This window comes from Pelophylax lessonae, assembly GCF_965119305.1.
Source record: "Pelophylax lessonae genome assembly, chromosome: 7".
Lineage (NCBI taxonomy): Eukaryota > Metazoa > Chordata > Amphibia > Anura > Ranidae > Pelophylax > Pelophylax lessonae.
The window spans coordinates 203,254,290-203,277,475 of record NC_138774.1 but is presented as its reverse complement, the minus strand read 5'-3'; the positions used below and the strand labels follow the sequence as shown (position 1 = coordinate 203,277,475).

The following is a 23,186-nucleotide window of genomic DNA, read 5'->3' as shown; positions in this document are numbered from 1 at the left end:
CAAATTCTCTGGCAAGGGTCAAATTTGGATTTGTGGCGATTAAATAATCGGAATATAAATTATTTTGGTCCACAATAGATCTGTACAGCTCATAAAAACCAAGGGGAGTAAAATCGCCTGTTTCCACCTGAGACTGGGTTGGCCAGTAAATGGGGAAGTAAGTGCGCTGCAGAAGTGGTGGGCTCCCAATCCGAATTTGCAAGCGCATCAGGAAGGACACTATAGGCTCTACGGGTCTGTCTTCGAATTATTGGTGGCCGTGGGACACTACTTGTGCTAGCCATCGCACCAGCTAGAACTGCACTTATGGGACTCGCCAAGTCACCAAGTGTTACTGCAGTGCTGGTTTGTCTATGACCAGGATGTACTAGGCCGCTGGTGCTAGCCAGTTCACCAGAAGGTTGAGCGGCACTAGTACCGACACTCTGCTGTATACAAGAACCCTGCGATTGTTGCACCTCAGCAACAGAAAAATGGGTTTGGGTATGCCTTACCTTAGCAGGGACCACTACTCTGTCGTCAGAGCTATCTGTCAGGGTGCTCTCTACAAGTTTGAATACTGAGCCTGATTCTGACAGTGAGGCTTCCCAATCAATCTCTTCTGTCATGCTCAGCATTGTGTAGGCCTCTTCACTAGTGTACCTCTGTTTGGACATTTTGGCCAATAAATTTATATGTACCTAGTGTCACTCACAGGTAAAATAGCACCTGGTTGTCAAGGACTGTTTGAACCGCTACCAAAAAATTTAACTGCTAGTGCTAGCAGAGATCAGGCCGGACTCTGTTAAAGCTGCGGTTTAGTGTGCTGTGCATTGGAAGTGACAGTAATTTGCTGATACTGCACTTCTTGGGGGATGGGCTAAACGCAGGTGCTGGCAGATGTCAGGGCTGATCCTGCTAACGCTGCATTTTGGGAACACAATACTAAACTATTGGGGATGCTAGTATAGTTCTGATCAGATCAAAGATATTGATCCAATCAGACACTATACTAGTAATAGAGGTGTTTAGTGTGTGTGTCACTGGTAATCAAAGGGTTAAAATTGCGGTGGGCAATCTGACGCTGTCCAGTATTGATGCTAACTAACGTTAATGCTAACTGATGTCACCTGAGACACTAATACAGTGATCAGAAAAAAGATCTGTACACTATAATAGCGACACTGTGACAGGGCAATGAAGGGGTTAACTGGGAGTGATCAGGGGGTCAAATCTTTATTAGGGGATGTATGGCGGGTACCATAAACATATCTGGGACTGCTGCTAACTACCACTAACTGTCTCTCACACTAACTGAAGTCACAAGTGACACTAATACAGTGATCAGTAAATTATCTGTATACTGTGACAGGGAGTGAAAGGGATAACTGGGGGGTGATCGGGGAGTTAAATTTGTGCCTATGTGCTCTGGTGTCAGTGTAGTGCTTGTATACTCACTTTCTGATGCTCTCTTCTCTCACACTGGAAATGAAAAGGGCTCTAGAAGAGAAGAGTGCATTGTTTCTTGTGCCTGTGTTTACATTACACAGGCACAGGACACTCTGCATTTGGTCAGAACCGATCACCAGGTCCAGGCCAAAAATCATTGGCTTGGACCTGATCCGTTCTGAACCGATTCAGGCACGCGCCTCCTAGCCCTGTGTACGACCGACGTACAGTTGCCTGGTTCGCGCAACCGAGCCACCTTCCAGTAGTAAATCTGCGGTGGGTGGTCGGCAACTGGTTAATGGGGAGCAAAAAAGGGCTCTTGAAAAATGCATCAAATAATTCTTCAAAAAACTTTCAAACTTAAGTCTTCAAAAGTACTTTAAATAGCATGAAAGGGATTCCACCCTAAACCTGAAAAAGCTTCACAGTTTTGGTGTGAAAGAGTCTTTAGTTTTCAATTTTGACTTTATCATTGTAAATCTTGGCAATCCCGAGAGTTTATTTAGCTGGAAAAACTGAAAACAGCAGTATGACCTCCTTCTCAAAGGTTAAGGTGGAATTTACAAAAAAAAAAAAAAACGGACATAGGATCTCATATGCACTATACTTCCTAGCTGTCACTAATTCCTACAAAGGGTACAAGAATTGGGGGATTTGTCCCTTGAACTTATCCTTACAAACATTCCTTGGAATTAGGAATATTGATAATATGGATTTGGAATACAGATTTTTTTTTTTTTCAGTGTTACATCTCATGCTATACATCAGGGTTTCTTCAACTATAGGTGAGAACCCAAACTGGGTTGCGGACCTGTCTGTGATTGGTCACCACATGACAGTGTAGTTAAGTAGCCTAGTTTGTCCCGTGCAAAATCTGTTGTGAATGATGTAGCGCATTTGATCTATGTTACAAATTGCATGCTACTGCAAACTGAGACGCAGCCTAAAAACACTGTGGTTAATGATTCACAGAAAGTGACTGTTTCTATATGATAAAAAATGTATTACGTGATCCTGCCTCTTGCACTATCACCCCTCTCAAAACTTGTGAAACATTTAAACTAATATTACTTGATCGCACAGAAGTATTGGGGACTAGAGAGCAGACAAAGTTATCCGCAGTGCTAGTTGAAAATGTATTTTTCTTTGCCTTTGCTGACATTTAGATAATAATTCTCTTCTTGGAGCCCAATTAGGTAACAATTTTCTTTTTTGGGTCATCAGAATAAAAAGCTTAGGAACCCCTGCTATACATTGAGATAAAAATGGGTCGTGGAATTTCTGTTACAGATAGACTCTAAACCACCCACTGGTTATTAATTTCTCTAAAGCCGGCCATACAATAATGAAAATTCAGTGGGTTCCGCAGGGACTGCCCAAATTTTGATCCATGTATAGGCAGGGTGGTTGTACAGAAGTTGATCTACCGATTGACATCTGTACAGCTGTCCTTTTGGACTTTGTTGCTCGATTAACACCGCAGGCTATAGCCGGCAGCATTGATCAGTGTATTCTGATAATGGGGAAGTCTCCACTGTTAGAATACAATAGCTCAGTGGGAAGATTCCCCCATCCACCCCACTGGCTGATTGAAAAACTGGTTCATGTATGAGTTGCAAAATGGACTTAAAGGCCAAGATTTCCAGCACAGCAAGCAGAAAGTGTGGAATGTTCTAGACAAGGAGACAGCATTTCATCAGAAATAGTGTTAGTTAGTTAAAGCCCTCCTAATAGTATCCAGCAAACCCACTGTACAGTATCTAGAAACAACAGGGTTTTTTTTTGGGTCGCACTATACAGGCCAGAAGGAGTACTCGCAAACCATATAAATAAAAATTAATCCACATTTTATTACACATATAGTTAAAAAACAGATACCAACCTGCATCTTCTCATTTATTGCACATGATCCCAAATACAAACAACGACATGGATGTACGTCATGGCTATGAGATAAACACCATACATATAAGTTCCTCAAAGACCTATGAGGGACCTATATGTATGGTGCTTATCTCATAGCCATGACGTATATCCATGTCGTTGTTTGTATTTGGGATCATGTGCAATAAATGAGATGATGCATGTTGGCCTCCATGTTTTTTAGCTATATGCGTAATAAAATGTTAATTCATTTATATTTATATTTTGTGCGAGTACTCCTTCTGGCCTGTATAGTCCGACCCATAAAAAACCCCTGCTATTTCTATATAGTCAAAACGGATGATGGCCTAGTGATTGCCTCATATTTGAGTTACCATTGTTCAGTAATATGTAGGTAGAAACTAATGATGCAGCAAAATCCAAACAGAAAAGCATCTTTCTACGTCATTTTGGATGATGGTATTCTTGCAACACTTCCCTAAATGGCCCTATTCTTACACAAAAAACTGCACTTTTCACTTCCCACACCTAGGTGGAAACTAGGATGTCCAGTTTCAGAATAAAGTATCCTTCATTTCGCTTGAAAAAAAAATAGGGAACAGGAAGAAAACAGTGCGTAAAAAAGTGCGTAACTGATATTAACTAGAAACACTGCCACTAATTATTTGCAGGAAAAATACGTTAGGAATAATTCAAGCAAATACAACCTTTAAAAAGTAAAATCCTTTTATCTTTCTATCTATGCCACATTTTATATATTTGATCACAGTGATCTTATGAGAGGTCACCTATTTTAAAAGGAAGGGTCATGTGGCTATGGCTGAGTATCAAAAACTATAAGATAAGTTCTACTACATCCTTATCAAATCGAATTAAGCTAACAAATACAACAACAGGCGGTCCCCGGGTTACAAACATTCGACTTACAAATGACTCCTACTTACAAATGGAGGGAGACAACAGGAAGTGAGAGGAAATCTACCTCTAGGCAGGGAAATTCACTCCTCTAAGAGTTCTCATGTGAAAAAGATGTCTCCACTGAAGCTTTATCACCAATCCTTGTTTCCACAACAAGCCAAAATTTTCAAAATCCAATTGTCAGAGGGACAGAAAGTGAGGTGAAATCTTCTGAACCGGGGAGGACAGACAGCAAAACAAATGGTACATGGGTGTTAACCCTTCCCTATGCTATCGAAAAAACTTAAAAATTATTTTTTTGGCTGGAGCTACACTTAAAAAGTGTACCTGTTCCCACTTACAAACAAATTCAACTTAAGAACAAACCTACAGACCCTATCTTGTTTGTAACCCGGGGACCACCTTTATAGCCCTAGCATTCCAGGTAATTGCTGTGGGGTCTGGGGAAATGGGTGGGATTGGGCCCTGTTGGAGTCTCTGAAAAGTTCCCCTCTGCTTATATAACAGATACTGTCACTGCATTGATGAAATCCTTTGATACTGTGAAGAGTATCGTCACATGACATGGGTAACTGTGCACTATAGGTGCACTTTATTTGCTAATTAGGTGACTTCTGAAGGCAATTGGTTCCACTAGATTTTAGTTGAATCAGAGTAAAGGGGGCTGAATACAAATGCACGCCACACTTTTCAGATATTTATTTGTAAAAAAATCTGAAAACCATTTATAATTTTCCTTCCATTTCACAACTATGTGCCACTTTGTGTTGGTCTATCACATAAAATACCAATAAAATACAATTACGTTTTTGGTTGTAAAATGACAAAATGTGGAAAATTTCAAGGGATATAAATACTTTTTCAAGATACTGTATATGGTGAAGGTGGTGGGGGGTTATTTTCTAGGTTTCCTATATAGGTCCCTAGCTGGCAGTGTTAAAGGGGACTATAATTAGATGGGCAGTGCAAGTCTCTGGTCATCACTGCAAAATACCATGTGCCAAAAAGAATCCTGGCTAATCTCCAATGGACCTGGGCCAAATGAGCAATTTACCCTTTATAGAAGTGAAAGTTCGGTGTATTTTACAGCAGGGAAAAAACAAGGATTGAGACTTTTAAGGCATTCCAACTACCTCTTTTTGTATTCACTTGGGGAATGTCCGTCCACATGTGACTACCTATTGGCCCTCATTCTAACCAGTGGGACAGTAGGGTCCCAACACCCCCAATTATTTGCAAGACTAGCATCTGTGGACCATGTTAAGTGAAATGAACCTGGGCCTACTGAGGAGTAATGGTGGTGAATCCCTCTAGTGCAGCCATTTTCAACCAGGGTGCCTTCAGGTTTCTTCAGGGGTGCCTTGGCAAAATACCTAAAAATTGCCCAAAAATGTTATACAAGCCAGCAGGTGGATCAAGCCTGTCTTTTAGATTTTAGTTACACAAAGCCACAGGTTTTCATTGTGCACCATTACAATGACATCATCGGTTAATAAGGAGGACGTCAGGAACCTGCCCAGCATCCTTGTTTGCCCCTCTCTGTTAGCACTGGGGTCACATTAGCTGAGTGAGAGAAACTGAGGGAGAAGAGAAACATTGGAATACTAAGCAGTACCGGTGTGCTTGCTTTGGAAGAATAAATCACCTCTAATGTTGAGTGTCCGATGTGTGTGGATGTTGCTACGTTATGTAACGTTGTTTGGTTTTTTGCATTTAGGAATGGGGTGCGTTTTGAAATTGTGCATAACTTTAAAGGGTGCCTTGACTGTCAAAAGGTTGAGAAACACTGCTCTAGTGTGATGCGTTCTTTTAGCTGCATGCTAAGTGATCTATTGGGTTCTTATGTACCTTTTCAGTTTCCTTGAAGAGAATATCTAGAAACACGTTGGATATATAAGAAACGTGTACCCGAGGTGTGGTGTGATCACTAAATTTTAGTTTTAATTTCATATGCCTTTTAATGTTTCTCATAATGTGTGATAAATAAAATGTGTCTTTTTATATAGCTCGGTAGTTGGAAAATGCCTTACAAGTCCCAATCCACATTGTTTATTTGCTGTGTATCACAACTTAGGGATGTTGGCATTCAGTGGCGTGGGTGGAAACACTCAATGAATTTTAAATTTGCTCTGTATTTTAGGCATATACTTTGAATTATTATTGCAGTGTTTCTTTATGTGATTTTCACATTTTTAATTCACTAAGCTAGGTGAAAAGTCTCTAATAAACCAACAACATATACTTGCTTTAATATACTGAATAGATAAAAAACAAATATGGCTGACCCCATTTGCAAATTTAATTACAAATTATACAAACATTGATAACATTATTCAATTCAAATTGATTGCTTCATAGTTCGGAAAAATCATTTAAATTTTATACACTGCCTTTAAAACAAACCTAAAAAAACTGTCATAGTGATTATACCAGAATATAATCTGTGCACATTTTAAATGTTCTTCTCTGATATTTACAACACATTTGCACAGAATTTTAATAGAGGATAATAAAGTTGCTAAAAGATATTACAGTATACCCGAAACATAGGGGACACATCTTTAAAATCTGCAATTGTCAGGGGAAAAACAGTGAGGATTCTGAAGGTTTTGATCTAGAAACAAGTAAAATCAACAACTATAAGATAAATTGGCTGCATGGCTGTTATAATGTTATATGGCAGGCATGCTTCATTTTTGAGGGGATTTCGGGGCTCCCAAGCAGTCTGTGCCTGATTTTACCCGAATGAACTGGTAACATTAACCCACGGTGCCTTAACCCTGCAAGTGACCAGACTCATTTCCCAGCTGCCTGCATGATCTTTTCCTGTTTTGAAATCTCTGACTAATAGGGATGGCGTCTGGGGCTGGGCTCTTGGCCAATCATAGCATAGGAGGGAGGGGGCGTGAGGAGCTTTAAATTCCAAACGTGGCATGGAGAGATCCAGCACAGAGCTACAGAAGCACTGACAATCCTGAGATCAGGTAAGTGGCTGGAGAGCTCCATCTGCATTCATTCTCCCTGCTGCTGGTACCCTGCCATCCTAACAGAGCTCCAATAACTCTCTGTGTGCTGCTAGGCTGAAGGACGTGAGAAGGGCTTTATATTTTCTCTTAGCATCTATTATCTCCTCCCTTCAAAGAACCCCATGGTTCATCTTTCTCCGACTCTGAGAGGCATTACTGCGCTACTGCTATATCACCATACCATTTAACTGCCTGTATAAGCTCACCCACCAAACTCCATCACAGCGATATGCAAGCCCTCATCTGACAAAGGCCAGCACAACATCACTTGTCTTACTGAGTGCAGCACAGCATCAATTAACCCCTGTCCCTTTGTGTACTACAACCATAGATGCATTATTTAACTCTTTTATTTCCACAGCCCATCATTTAACCCCCCGTCTTACTGAGCATAGCACCACTTAACCCCTGTATTACTGAGCACTGCACAGCATCATTTAACCCATGTCTTACTGAGCATAGCACAGCATCACTTAACCCCCCTCTTACTGAGCATGGCACAGCATCATTTAACCCCTGTCTTACTGAGAATGGCACAGCATCATTTAACCCCTGTCTTACTGAGCACGGCACAGCATCATTTAACCCCTGTCTTACTGAGCGCAGCACGGCATCACTTAACCCCTGTTTTACTGAGCGCAGCACAGCATCACTTAACCCCTGTCTTAATGAGCGCAGCACAGCATCACCTAACCCCTGTCTTACTGAGTGCAGCACAGCATCATTTAACCCCCGTCTTACTGGGCGCAGCACAGCATCACTTAACCCCCCGTCTTACTGAGTGCAGCGCAGCATCACTTAACTCCTGTCTTACTTAGCACAGCATCACTTAACCCATGTCTTACTGAGCGCAGCACAGCATCACTTAACCCCTGTCTTACTGAGTACAGCACAGCATCAATTAACCCCTGTCCCCTTGTATGCTACAACCATAGGTGCATCATTTACCCCTTTTATTTCCACAGCCCAGCACAGTATCAAATAACTCACATTTATATAGTTGTTGTCCTGCCCACACTCTGTATGGGTTTCCTAAAAATCTCTGACCTGTTCTTTGCACCATAGAGCTACTAGACATATTTTTAATATAAACTACTTACTGCCAAGAACAGTTTCAAACTGTGGGATATAATCCCTAATGTGTACCTTTCATGCCTTCTTTTTTCTGCAGCTCAGAGAAGCAAGCAGTTTGCACAATGTTCTCCCTCGTGGTACTGTTAGTTTTGGGATGTCTCAGCCAGGAAGCCTGGTCCTGTTCATGTGGCCTCAGACACCCTCAGTCTGTGTACTGTGACTCTGCTATCGGTAAGAGCTCTGAGAATTTCAGATAAATAATAATAGTATAATACTGTTCATCTATTTACTATTGCATGCACTACAAACTTTGCTGCTTTGACTGAAACCTGATAGATTGTTAGGTGTCAGAGGGACAAGACATTTCAGGAGGTGCATATGACAAACCGAGTTCTGGGTGACAAGAGGGACCAGAGAAAGAAAACTTTGGGAGTGAACTTACCTACAAATATCAGTGGGTGCACAGATGTGCAGACACAACCACTGAAAGACGTTTTTAGTGAAAGTTTTTTTCAGAAACATTCAGGCACAGATTGCCTAGAGTGTATGTTTATGCCTGAGCCGCTGGGCTTATTTTAGAGGAAAATAGCTGTAACCGGAAAATTGATTTTTCCCCTGAAACTGGCTTGCCAGGTCTGCATAAGTTGCAAAGCGTCCAAAGACACGAGATAATTTCCTGATCTGAATGTTGCCAACTGGATCAGGTTATTATTATCATGTGTACAGCAGTAATCAGAAGCTATAAGGCCCCTTTCACACAGGCGGACCATTCAGATCCGCCTGTTCGCTTTTTTGGCGGATCTGAATGGTCACCCCATGCATCTCTATGGGGCATCGGATGTCAGCAGAGACATGTCCGCTGACATCCGATCCGATCCGTCAAATCTGGACGGATGGAAACCCTATTTTCCATCCGTCCAGCGGATGGGATGGGATGAGACAGACGGTCCGTTCCCATCCAATTCCCCCATAAATAAGCATGGGGACCTGACAGCGCGGAGAACAGCTGTCATCCTCCGGCCCAGCGGGGGATCGGCGAATCGAACCCCCGCTGAGATAAACGGCGTCCGCCGACAGAGCGGACTGTGTTAAAGGGGCCTTAGTCTGAAGAAACAGCAAGGACCTAACAGAAAATCCCTAGGTAAGGCTTGGTTCACACTGCTGCAACGGCAAATTCGTACGACTTTGCCTGCGACTTCCTTTCAACTTGACCTGACTTGGAAGCTACTTAGGAACCTGTAAAAGGGCTGAAATTGCACCCAAGTCAGACCAAAGTAGTGCAGGAAACTTTTCTAAAGTAAGAGCGACTTGTGTAGTATCAGTTAAGACGGCTCATATGGGGAAACATTGAATTTGGCATATCATGCGACTTGAAGTCAAATCCCATGTCGCAGCAGTGTGAACTGAGCCTAAAACATGACAGGAGTAGAGGAGCTAGATGAGACAGTCAGAAAAGATAATTATCATTGACACCTAAAATGGAAAGATAACAGCAGGCGTCAGGTGCTGGATGATCCAACGATCTGACCTTTCTACAAACATTTATGTTCAGATCAGCAGAATATATCTGTTCATGTTAATAGAAGTGGAAAATGGAGTAACACTAGACACCCTTGCTGCTGGATTATGTAGCGATCAGCTAAAACATCCCGATCCAGTCAACTGATTCTTCAAGGAAGACTATGGGACCTAGGAAGGCCAATGATTTGCAAATATATAGCCTACTACAGTAGGAAGATCATTTATTTTCTCAGTGCACCTTAAGACATCAGAGGGAGAAGGACCTAATAGTCGGGGGCCAGAGAGATCAAATAGTAAAATGTTATAATAAAACAAAACTCATAGGTCCATCAAGTTCAGTCTTTCTTCTGATGTGAGAGAGAGCGCGCGCGCGCGCGCGAGAGAGAGAGCGAGTGAGAAAGAGCAGGCCCACGGATGCAGACAGGATTGTCAGAAACAAAAAACTCATTCAGAATTCAGCAAGGTAGTGAGACCACATCACAGGGAACTGCTAAAGCTCCTCCCGAAAAGTTTAAAGAATTTCCAAATAACTGTTTTTGTTTGCCACCCAATCCAGATGTCAGCTGGCCTACACGTACACCCAACATGGCAGAAATTCCTGTATGGGCACAAATAGCTTTAGCATGTATAACAAAGCAAATAGCGATATGTACAAGACAGGAACATGTAGACACAAGTTTGATTTACTAAAACTGGAGAGTTCAAAATCTGGTGCAGCATAGAAACCAATCAGCCTCCGGGTTTATTTGTTAAAGCTTAATAGTATGAGCTGAAGTTAGAAGCTGATTGGCTACTATGCACAGCGGCACCAGATTTTGCATTCTCCAGTTTTAGTAAATCAACCCCAAGGTGGGAGGTTTACTAAAACTGGTGCACACAGAATCTGGTGCAGCGGTGCACAGTAACGAAATCTGCTTCTAACTTAAAGTAGAACTATAGGCAAACTTTTTTTTTCCATTTTGGATAGAGTAAGGTAGGGTAAGAAACCCCTGTGAGGTTTATTTTTGCTATCTGTGTCCTATTGGGGAGATTTACCTTTACCTCCTATTCGATATCCAACCAGGAAGTGAGAGGAAATCCCTGCAATTTAAGGGAATCTCTGGAGGACCCCCAGATCACCAGAACTAGTGTCCTCATTAGAAGATTTCCCCTCTATTACTTTTTTGGGGACAACCCAACATTTTTGATTTTCTTTTACTTTCAGTTTTAATGATAATGGTAAATAGGACAAATTGAGAGGGGTGATCTCCCTGACGGGGACACAGACAGCAATAAAATCTGACAGGGGTTCTAATCCCTCTCCACTCTATCCAAAGCTAAACAAGACGCTTTGCCTTTAGTTATGCTTTAAGCTTGATCAATAAAGCTTTGATAATAAGCCCCCATTCACATCGGGGCAATTTGACATGTCAAATCGCATGCCAAAACGCAACCTATTGCCGACACTGTCCGAATCGGTGCGACGCCGGCACCGATTTTCAAAAGTTGTTCCTGCACTACTTTTGGCGACTTTGGGGGCAATTTCAATAGACATTTGTGCATGTCGCCCCCGAAGTCGCAATGAAATGCGGGTTTGAAATCATGCGAGTTCAGCTGAACTTGAACGATTTCAAACCTGCCTCCAATGTGAAAGGCTTAAACCTAGAAGCTGATTGGTTACTTTGCACAGCTGCACCAGATTCTGTGTGCACAAGTTTTAGTAAATCTCCCCTAAGGATTCACTCTTCACTGTTCTGACTTCAGTAAACCAGAAGCTGGTTGGCTGCTCTGGCTTACCAATGCCAAAAAGCCAAAATGTCTGTCTCCTTGTTGGTCACTACTATAGTTTTCTAATGAACAAGCACAGTGTTGGTAAAGTTTACCTTGTGCCCACAAGGGAGATTTCCCTAATTTCCTGTCTTGCTGACAAGCCTTTATGTCAGGGTTTCACCGAGGAAATCTCCCCAACGATGAAGCAGACTGCAACAAAAAATTGAAAAAGGTTTAAAATTCTCCTGAACTATAATGATTAAACTTGAATATAACTAAAGTCAAATTGTTTGTATGGAAATAGTTAAAACTCGTCAATTTTTTTTTTCTTTAATGTCCATGGGGATTTTCCATCACTTAGTTTCCCAGACACACAAAAGGAAGTGAGAGAAATCTCCTCAAAGGGAGACGCAATTCTTTTTTTAGTTTTTGGCTTTTGAAGGTACGCCTTGAATCAGCAAGTGCTGTGACTCCAAACAAATATAGAAACATATACGCTTAGTTTTACAACATTTGCATAATATTGTCATTTGGCTTTTATAGGGTGGGTGGTTTTTTAGGCAGTTTAAGGCTCATAGTTATTATTGCAGAAGGACAGCTCATGTCAAAACATGTGCAGGAAGTCTAATTATACAGTAGGTATAACCATGCTGTCATTCACTTTACAAGACACACCAAGCTTTTATTTAAATTCACTGACAAATAATGTTAAGGTGTCACAAAGCCATCAAAGCTAAGAATATTTGAAGGGGAAGTAAAGAGTATTTCTTACTGAGTATTTATTTGTTGTATTGTTTTATGGTTATTAGTTTATTTTTTTAATACAGGTACTTATATATAGCGCCACCAATTTACTTTATTTCACTTTACATTATATTGTACATTCACATCAGTCACTTTCCTCAAGGAGCTTACAATCTAAGGTCCCTAACTCAGATTCATACATATACATACTAGGGCCAATTTAGACAGGAGCCAATTAACCTACCTGCATGTATTTGGAGTGTGGGAGGAAATCGGAGTACCCCGAGGAAACCCACGCAGGCACAAGACTTCCAATTTGTAAATGCTAGCTGTGTAATATTTGTATTAAATAATAAGATTTATAAATTAAACACTGATGAGAGCTTTGTATTGGACGCAACCTCATTAAATCTTCCGGCCTGAAATATATTTAAACCCAAGAACAAAAATAAAATGTATTGCAGCTGACCAGCCCTTAGATGTGGTGGCTGCATTGCTTTTCCTTTTCTGACTAAGAACATTTTCTGCAAGTACAGAAAATACTTGTCGATCCTGCCACAACTCTAGTGTTCTTGCAACTTGCTGTGCATTGAATTGAAAGCTCAAACAATGTTATTACTTTTCCCAGCTATCTTCTGTGAACTAACCCCTTAGGGATGAGGATTTGGGGAGGTGTTTGCAGCTCATATCAGATGGGAAGCCTAGAGTAAGAACTCTGCTTCTCCATAGATACAGTACAGTGCAGTAATGGTGCTTTTCCACTGCATGGAACCGAACGGTTCGGCTCGCTTTTGTGCTTTTCCACTGCTGGTACTGCATGGTATGGTGTAGGAACGGTTCGGTACGGTACGGTACGGCGGTGCTTTTCCACTGCATGGAACCGAACGGTTCGGCTTGCTTTTGTGCTTTTCCACTGCTGGTACTGCATGGTACGGTGTAGGAACGGTTCGGTACGGTACGGCGGCGCTTTTCCACTGCATGGAACCGAACGGTACGGCTCTCAAAAACAGTACCAATTCGATTGTGGTTCCAAGAGGTACCATACCCGGTACCATATCCCACAATCCTTTGCATGCAGTCACTACTAGCCACTGATTGGTCAGAGAATCGTTGTTATCCCACCCACTTAACTTTAGTACTACTTTAGTGGAAAAGCAAACCATACCGTACCGTACCGAACCGTTCCAACACAGTACCATGCGGTACCAGCAGTGGAAAAGCAAACCGGGCCAAGCAGGGCCGAGTAGAGCCGAGCCGGTACTTGCAGTGGAAAAGTGCCATAAGTGTCGTCACCCTAGGAGAGGGGAAGTAGTACTGGCAGGATCACCAGGTGAAAATAAAAATAAAAAAAGAGCCTGAAAAAAGAAACTAATACAGTTGCCACACCTGTAGACTTGTAACATACATTATTATTTTTGAGCAAAACTATACATTCCCTTTAAATAGTAAGTTGACATTAGACGTGGAGATAATAATAAAGGTTTTCCGTGCCCACTTCTTGCTCAATGTCCCCATGGTCCCACTAGTGCAGGGATCTCCAAACTACGGCCCTCCAGCTGTTGCGGAACTACGCGTCCCATGAGGCATTGTAAAACTCTGACATTCACAGACATGACTAGGCATGATGGGAATTGTAGTTCCCGAACAACTGGAGGGCCATAGTTTGGAGACCCCTGCATTAGTGCATTTTGAGGCTATAAACCTTTTAGTTACTGTAATGAGTATTTCTACTAACTGCAATACAATAACACTGTTCTCTATGAGCCTTTCCTTTTTTGCAAAACCAAAATAAGGATTATATATAAAAAAAAAAAAAAAAAGGTTTTACGAATTGTACATGAAATATTTTATTGCGATTGCCAGTGCTGATTACAATATTTTTCATTACAGTGATCCGGGCGAAGTTCGTTGGGCAGAAAGTCAGTGAAAAGAATAGCCACAGAGTGCAGTACCAGATTAAGACTACAAAGGTAAGATTATATGATTTTCAAGCGTATTTTAAACTGGTCATAGATAATTCAGCCAGTGGGCTAATCAAAAATAAAACTGAGCAGATTCCTCCATCCACACAAGCGAGGTGGACAAGGTATTCCTTCCCGCTGTGCTTTTGTATTCTGACAGTGAAACTCCTCCACTGCCAGAATACACTGATCAGCTCTGCAGCCAATTGGCTGCAAGTGCTGATCAAACAAAAATAAATCAACAGTCCTGCTTGAGAGCAGCCGATCATTAGATCAATTACTCTTCAGCAGGATCGCCCATAGATGGATCGAATATCAGTCATTCCCTGCTAAACTTCGATCCATCTATGGCCAGCTTAAAGTATAACTAAAGGCAAAACTTTTTCTTTAATTTTGGATAGAGTAGAGAGAATTAGAACACCTGTCAGGTTTCTATAGCTGTTTGTGCTCCCATTAGGCAGATTCACCCTCTCTATTTGTCCTGTTTATCATTATCATTGAAAGTGAAAGTAAAAGAAAATCCCAAATTTGGGTTGTCCCCAGAAAAGTAACAGAGGGGAAATCTTCCAATGGGGACACTAGTTCTGGTGGTCTGGGGGTTGCCAAGGTATTTCCTTAATTTGCAGGGATTTCCTCTTGCTTCCTGTTTTGGCTATGGGACAGGAAGTGACAGAAAATCTCCCCCAATGTGCACAGATGGCAAAAAAATAAACCAACAGGGGTTATGAATTTTTTTTTTTTTTTAAAGTTTTGCCTATATGAATTTTTGCTTAGATCTCATTCATCTTGCAAAATGAACACGCTCTTGTAAATCAACCCTAATGAATTGCAACTAAGTAAACTCAGATCTGAGTACAGCTCTACACTGCACTGTGACTTGCAATACTGAAAACAACATATATTTCTCCATTAGGTTTTCAAGGCCCCTAAAGGATATGATGACATCCAGGACCTGTACACTGCCATCTCTGAGAGTGTGTGTGGCTATCAGCACAGTTCAACTAACAAGAGCGAAGAATTTATCGTTGCTGGTCAGTATAAATTCTACATTGCCTCAACCCACACACATGCAAAACACAGAGGGACAACATTTAGTACCCAAGAGAAAAAGTACTTGGAATGTGGGACTTTTACTCTTTGAGTACCTTAAAAGTCCCACATTCCAAGTACTTTTTCTGTTTAACTTTAGGGATGTTGGTATTCTAGCATTTCTCTATTGGTCCCACCCACCACTTTATTGCATTTAGTACCCAAGCTTCCACACTCTTAGCCATGCTTCCAAAGGGTTAAGATACATGTAGCAGACGCCATTAAAGATCAGTCTAAGGAAAACAGAATACTGCAATAAATCACTTAAGATCTATCTATGGCTGCAAAGCATGCAGGGAATCCAGGGAGTTGCAGCAGACCGGCAGCAGTAACATTGTGAAAGGAGATTTTTCAAGTAAGATTATATTGGATTGCCAAAAATAAATAGTGTTGGTAATGCTAGTACAATGCTGATGTAATAAAATTAAAGTGTATGCTGTGATCATAGAAATCTTTGAAGGGGGATTATAATGGTTTTAGACCAATGTATCAAAGTTTAAATCAATGTCTTTTTAAATCCTGTGTGTGTGTGTGTGTTTTGGGGGATCTTCTTTCCAAACTGTCTGACCACATGCAGTGTGGTTATTACCCAGACAGGAAGACATGAACAGAAATAAAAACATTCTAAGGGCTTGTTCACACTGACTAAATTTCCAACGCTCAACAAACGCTCCTATAGCGTTTGTATGGCATCAGTATGGGCGTCAGACAGGCGTCAATGAGCTTTAGTATGGGGCGTTTTACAAGTGTTAAAAATTCTCCATAAACGCCCTGTGTGTGGTTTCAGCGCGTTTGATGAGCGTTAAAACTGCTCCACAATGGAGAAGGAGAGAAATAAACTCATTTTAAAGCGCCGCAACTGCACCGCAAACGCCTGCCAGAGCGTTTGCTAAGCGTTACCATAGACTTGAATGAAAGGCTTCAAACACCTCCTGACTCGACATGAGGCTTTAATTATGAAGCGAATCAAGGCTAACGCTTTATGTTTTGATAGTGTGAACAGCACAATATGCTGTCTATTGTATCTTGTGCACAGGAGTTTGAGGGACGTTTTTAAGGCCTCTCAAACGTCTGCTTTTAATGCCAGTGTGAACTCCAGCCTAACTCCTTCCTCATTTCGCTAAGAACGTATTTTAGTTTCTGTCTGTGTAACCTTAAGCTGGATACACACTATCCAACTTTTGTGGTTAGATTTCCTTCAGATTTACCTTTTCTATGTAGTGCAAGGGTCTGCCTGATTGCATACAAATTGAAAGTGTTTAGGTTTGACCTCATATTATATGGTTTTGGTAAGTCTAAAGGAAAAAGTCTTCAGAAAATCTTATAGTGTGTATGGCCCATTAGGTAAGAAGAAGTGTGGAAGTGAGGGTAAATCTCCCCAAAAAAGGCACAGGTGCCAATCAAAACCTGACAAAGCCTGTAACCTCTCTCCACTCTATCCAAGATAAAAATAAATTTGGTTGGAAGTGGGCTTTAAAAAATAACAGCTTGTCGTTCTAAAATCAAGAAAATTCTATAATTTCCAAGCCCAAAAATTAAAACAAATTTATGACCATTCACTATTTCTTAAAGGAGAAATGCAGCCAATGCTCTTTTGTGCCCACTTCTCCTGTGAGTCATAGGAGTGCACTTAGTTCTGCACTCCTGCAACCTGTATTCAGCCAACAACGGGCTAAAGTCTGCTGTCAACTGACATCTCTCAGCCAATCCAGGCTCTGGAGAGATCCTGACTTTAATGCTGGTATCCACCCAGATGCCTGAAAAGCAGCTGGTTCAGCCTTTCAGCTCACTGCTGAGAGCCTGAGCCAGCCACTTTCGCCATATCCACAGTCCACAGCCTTCTTCTGCTGTGAGTCATAGGAGTACACTTAGTTCTGCACTCCTGCGACCTGTATTAAGCCAACAGCTGGCTAAAGTATGCTTTCAGCTGACATCTCTCAGCCAATCCAGGCTCTGGAGAGATCCTGACTTTAATGCTGGTATCCACCCAGATGCCTGAAAAGCAGCTGGTTCCGTCTTTCAGCTCACTGCTGAGAGCCTGAGCCAGCCACTCTCGCTACCTCCACAGTCCAGCCCTCCACTAAGCGGCTCTCTGCTCACTGATGACCAAGAACTGACCGATGAGATGTCCTTTGATTGCTTAGTTTTAGGTCTTAGAGGTGGTGGGAGACAAATGCAGCATCAGACCAATGCCGCATCCACCTAGGTGAGTATGCATGTTGGTTTTGTTTAAATCACACACTTTCCTTTTATTATTCTGGTGCTTGAAAAGATAAAAAAAAAAAATAGATTGCAGGTTGAACCGTACTGTAAAGAACACATTTGACACTTAAATCTGAATGTTAAACCTGGGAAAGAGACAAAGGGTCTAAAAAGGGTTAGTTGACAGCTGAGATAGTAGACAACTCATCTCACTGCCCCCTTCTGTAAGGATTTAGTGGGAGTTAGTAAGAACCCTCTAAAGCAGTGGTCCTCAACCCTGGCCTACAGGGCCCACTAACAGGCCAGATTTGCAAGATAACTGAAATACATCCCAGGTGATATCATTTGCTGCTCAGTGATTGCAGTACTCTAGTCTGCATCTCCCCAAGGTAATACTTAAAATCTGGCCTGTTAGTGGGCCCTGAGGACCGGAGTTGAGGACCGCTGCTCTAAAGGATAGAGAAGCAGCACTCTAATAACATGGGCCTCGTCTATCAAAGTGTCTGGAATAAGAACCATCTGCACTGCACCACAGCAACCAGAGTCTTTCATTTTTTATTAAACGTTTTGTATCCAAATTAGGGCAACATAGACTATTTCAGATAAACAAGGCCTGCTGTTTATTTCATCTTCTGCTCTCCTCTGTTTTATTTCACCATCTGCCCCTCTGTAATGTTTCTTACCCTCCATTTACAGGACATATTGTGGACGACGATGTGTTCATCAACTCTTGCAGCTTCATAGCACCATGGGCTTCCCTGACTTACTGCCAGAAGAGGGGCTTCACGCACGCATATGCCAAGAACTGTGACTGCAAGGTAAGATCGCAATCGGTGCTGATACATAACAGTTTTTACAGTTTTCAAAACCAGCAAAAATAACAGAAAAGAAATGCATGTTTTGGGGTGCCATTGAAGCAGTAGTAAACTCCGCCTTTGGACTTGTACCTACAGGTAAGCCTAAAATAAGGCTTACCCATAGGTACAGTGAATATCTCCTAAACATAAGGTGTTTTGGGGATATTCACACAGGCTGCAACCAGTGACATACACTCTGATAGGACGGCATACCTGTGCTATCACTTCAGAGCTCTGTGTCGTGGCTGTGACTCCAGTGCGCATGCATAGGAGTGACGTTATCACGGCTCAGCCATTGAAAAGACCAGAACCCATGAACCCAGAAGGAAGACCAGGTGAAGATGGAGGCCCTGTCAGTGGTGGCAGTGTGCCTCTGAAGGGCTTCATTTTAAGGTAAGTATGCCATAATGTGCTAGTATGCATTTCTAAGGGGTCCATTTAGTGAACTTGGCGTTGAGTTACTCACTTTAAGGTCAACACAGAGGACAAGGGGGCACTCTTTACATCTAGAGGAAAACAGATTTTGTCTCCAAATACGGAAAGGTTTCTTAACCGTAAGAGCTGTGAAAATGTGGAATAGACTCCCTCCAGAGGTGGAATAGACTCCCTCCAGCTCAGTAGATTGCTTTAAAAAAGGTCTGAATTCTTTCCTAGGTGTACATATTATAAATGGGTACTAATATTTATAGGTAAACTTGATCCAGGGAATATCCGATTGCCTCTTGGGGGATCAGGAAGGATTTGTTTTCCCCTGATATAGCAAACTGGAATCATGCTTTGCTGGGTTTTTTTTTCCCTTCCTCTGGATCAACTGCGGGTATAGGATTGTGTATATGGGATTGTATGGTTGGGTTTTCTTTACTGTTTTTTATTGGTTGACCCAGATGGACTTGTGTCTTTTTTCAACCTGACTAACTATGTAACTTCATGGCTTAAACCACCCAGGGCTCATGTTTTTTTTTTTTATCCGAAAGTTTACTACTGCTTTAGGAATTTTTGTGCGTTGAATTTTGTTTTCATTCTCACAGCACAGAAGTGTGAACCTAACCTAAGAAAGGTTCAGAATCTTGGACTTTACTTACTTAAAATAGTGACATAAACATTATCTAGAGATTACAGTGTTAACACCCTGATATACACAATGATGTATTACATCCCTAATGAAGCAACATTACCAAGAAGTTGTGTCCAAACTCAAGTGTCCATCTTTTTACCAGCATAAATATGCCTTCAGTGATTGCTATAGTTTTTCCCAGAGAGGCCAACACAAAGGATTTCTCCAGGTAGTTGTTTTACCTTTTTGAAGAACAAACAAGCTTTCTCTCATCATTGATTGGTAATTTCCTGTGTAAGAATGAACTACAACTACCATCTTCCATTGCGGCAGCTGGCTTGTAGTTCTCAAACTGCAAGGCCACTGGTGAGCGCTCTCATAATTTATTGATTCTTCCTGCAGTTCAGTAACTGTTTGCCTGTACGGGAGGTACAGGCAGACAGCTGAGTGAGAGCCTGCAGGATCCTGGCATTGCACCCACCATCTGCTGAGTGAGGGTGCAATAATTTACAGGCAGCAGGGTAAAACATAATAAATGCACATTTCTTTTACTTGGAAAAAGATGTGCATTTATTTTATTTACAAAGGTAAACTTAAGTTACCACTAATACAGTTGACCAATATCTACCCTATTATGCTCTTCCCACAATCCCCTGCTCAATGAAAATCAGACTGACAGTGGAAGGTTTTGCACCATTAGACATTAAGCTGCCTGCATGGTGTTGTCAGTCTAACATGTTTTCAGGCACTTGTGTAATCATTTTCATTTACAGTTGAGTGAGTACAGCTTTGACACAGGAAAAATCTCCTTTAATTGCAATTCCTTATTCCACAAACTGTACATAATCCACTATTTTACTAAAAAAAATTGCTTCTGTTTAATATTTATTTCCATAGTTCTGTTGTCCTCTCTGCTTAGCATTTCAACCCTATGTTTTAAGAAAACATTTTTGTTTTATATCCGAGAAAATATTATTATACAGGATTTATATAGCGCCAATAGTTTGTGCATCGCTTTACAGTGTGATGGCAGTATCAATTACAATACAAACCCAATACAGGAGGAATCAGAGGGCCCTGCTCGTTAGAGCATGGAAATAAACACATGTTGCAGAGAAATAAAATACATGCTCAAAAATATAGAACTAAGCTATAGAAAATGTAGTAAGATCTGTTAAGTTTGTTCTCTTTTTTATTAAAGTCACCACAAGTGGAAATTCTCTTGAAATCTACTAAAACGTTTATGTCTCAATTCATCAGCTGAGGAACAGTGAGGAAGTCAGTTTCATGCTCAGAATTGTTTGTTAGTTTGTGATTACAACATAGTTGTTATGTCAAGAGTAGGCATGCAATAGTTGAGTACGTCTTTCACCATTTTTCCCCCAAAAATCTTCTAAAAATACAAAATAATAACAATAATATCTTTAATTGCAGATCAAGCAGTGCTCCCTTCCACCATGTGAGATAGATGATGACCGCCAGTGTCTTTGGACAGACCACCTGATCAGACAGAAGCGCACCTACTCCGGACACCAGGCTGCCAATTTCGCCTGCGTCAACAACGGCAATGGCCTGTGCATTTGGGACTCACTTAAGTCCCGCCTCTACTCTATGTCTACCAAATCTGCTACCAAGTAAGGTCTGGTATGACCTCAGCACACACTTGGCCACTCCAGATCCTCGCTAAGGCACTGTCACCGGACCTGAGGTCTCCACAGCTCACTGGACAAATTAATCAGCAGGGGGCACCTCTGGAGGAATATAAGGATAAATTAAAATCAAACTATTTTGTGTCTTCTGCTAAGAGTGAGCTTTGTTCACGAGCTAATTTTATATGTACTGTTAGAACCAGGGGCAGATGTTTTTCTAGATGTGCTATAAATGCTTTTTATTTGTATGGGATTTTTTTGTTTAAATAAATATTTTTTAGATTTGTTTTTGTATATAAAAGCGTTTTTCTTTTCTTTGTGGGATAGGGGATTAATATAGTTTCTCTAAAGCAGGGGTGTCAAAATTGATTTAATCGCGAGCCGCATCAGCAATATGGTTGCCCTCAAAGGGCCGCTTGTATCTGGATCACGATACATACAGATTGCAAGGTTCAGGAGTATGTTACTTACAGAGTGCAGAGTTCAGGGGTGCGCAATCTACAAAGTGCAGAGTTCAGGAGTGCGCTATGTACAAAGTGCAGAGTTCAGGGGTGCGCTATGTACAGAGTGCAGAGTTTAGGAGTGTGCTACATACAGAGCGCAGAGTTCAGGGGTGTGCTACATACAGAGTGCAGAGTTCAGGGGTGTACTACATACAGAGTTAAGGGCTGCGTTATGTACAGAGTGCAGAGTTCAGGGGTGCACTACGTGCAGAGTTAAGGGGTGCACTATGTACAGAGTGCAGAGTTTAGGAGTGCGCTACATAGAGAGTGCAGACTTAAGGGGTGTGCTATATACAGGGTGCAGAGTTAGGGGTGCACTATGTACAGAGTGCAGAGTTTAGGAGTGCGCTACATACAGAGCGCAGAGTTCAGGGGTGTGCTACATACAGAGTGCAGAGTTCAGGGCTGTGCTACATACAGAGTGCAGAGTTAAGGGGTGTGCTATGTACAGAATGCAGAGTTTAGGGGTGCCCTATGTACAGATGTGTGCAAGCTCAGGGGTGCATCTGACTCCCTCCAAACCCCCCCCCCCCCCAAAGCTTTCTCACATCTATACTCTATCCCACCTTCTTAACAAGCCCAGCTTTGGTACCTCCCCATAAAGGTGACTCCTTCCCTGCATATTGGGCTATAGTTAGTACCTCCTTATGTAGGCAGATCTGTGTGTTCAGCTCCAGTACCAGTATTCAGTTTTGCCCTAGATGTGTTATTTCGCTATCAAAATCATCAGCTCAACAGCAACCGCACTTATATGTAAGATGTACAAGGCTTTTACAACACTCCCTCTCTTCATTGCCCCTATTGGAAAAAGCAAGTCCCCAAAAGCCCAGCCTCAGGATGCAGCGCACTGGATGGAAAAGAAACACAGCCACCAGAGCTGTCAGGAGCCTCCTCCACTGACAGCTATGCCGGACTGGCCGCACATGCGCTAAGCTCACAAAGCCGACACAGCTGGAGGGACTGAGGGGTGGATAGAGCGGGAAATGTTTACCTTTGTTGCCTAGGAGACTGACTAGCGGCGCATGCACTCAGCTCACACAAAGCCGGCGCCGCTTGCGGGACTGAAGAGAATAGAGCCGGAAATGTTTACTCATGATGACTTGGAGACCTGGCGTGATAGCAGAAGGAACAGTGATGGAAACACTAGATGGTGGCTTGTGGCCGCTGCGTGGGCCACATGACAAGGCCTGGTGGACTGGATTTGACCCACGGACCTTGTGTTTGACACCTGTGCTCTAAAGGGTCCATCCACCTACACCTGTTTTTTAGTTTCAGGTGAATGTTAGCAAGTTTAAAGGGAATCTGTTAGGATAAAAATATAATAGATATCAGTGCTTAATTGTTTTAAAAGAACCTGGCTCCAGGGTTGTCACACTTTTCTTTATGTTGAGCACCCAGCTCCACCCATCAGCCCTCTTATAAGGAAAGTAAATTACTCTCCTTGTATACATTTTAAATTTTTTTGCACTTTTACGAGGAAAGCAATGGTAGGAGTGGGTCTCTTTGGTGATGCAGCATAGCCCAGAG

General features: G+C 41.9%; 2 protein-coding genes across 5 annotated transcripts in view; one reads left to right on the top strand and one right to left on the bottom strand.

Annotated features, from left to right (window-relative positions):
* The window catches only part of SYN1 (synapsin I), a 253,699-nt gene that overhangs the window by 104,715 nt on the left and 125,798 nt on the right, over positions 1–23,186 (bottom strand). The window lies entirely within an intron of this gene.
* On the top strand, positions 7,073–21,442 carry TIMP1 (TIMP metallopeptidase inhibitor 1). The gene is made up of 6 exons (XM_082263916.1): positions 7,073–7,214; positions 8,428–8,561; positions 14,235–14,314; positions 15,219–15,336; positions 18,293–18,414; positions 20,942–21,442. Exons 2-6 carry the CDS (start codon positions 8,453–8,455, stop codon positions 21,143–21,145), a joined length of 633 nt encoding a protein of 210 aa, XP_082120042.1. The 5' UTR covers positions 7,073–7,214; positions 8,428–8,452; the 3' UTR covers positions 21,146–21,442.

Coding starts and splice junctions, on each gene's coding strand:
- TIMP1 (XM_082263916.1), top strand. CDS start 8,453: ATGTTCTCCCTCGTGGTACTGTTAGTTTTGGGATGTCTCAGCCAGGAA. Junction 15,337..18,292: donor CGAAGAATTTATCGTTGCTG/GTCAGTATAAAT, acceptor CTCCATTTACAG/GACATATTGTGGACGACGAT. Junction 18,415..20,941: donor CCAAGAACTGTGACTGCAAG/GTAAGATCGCAA, acceptor CTTTAATTGCAG/ATCAAGCAGTGCTCCCTTCC.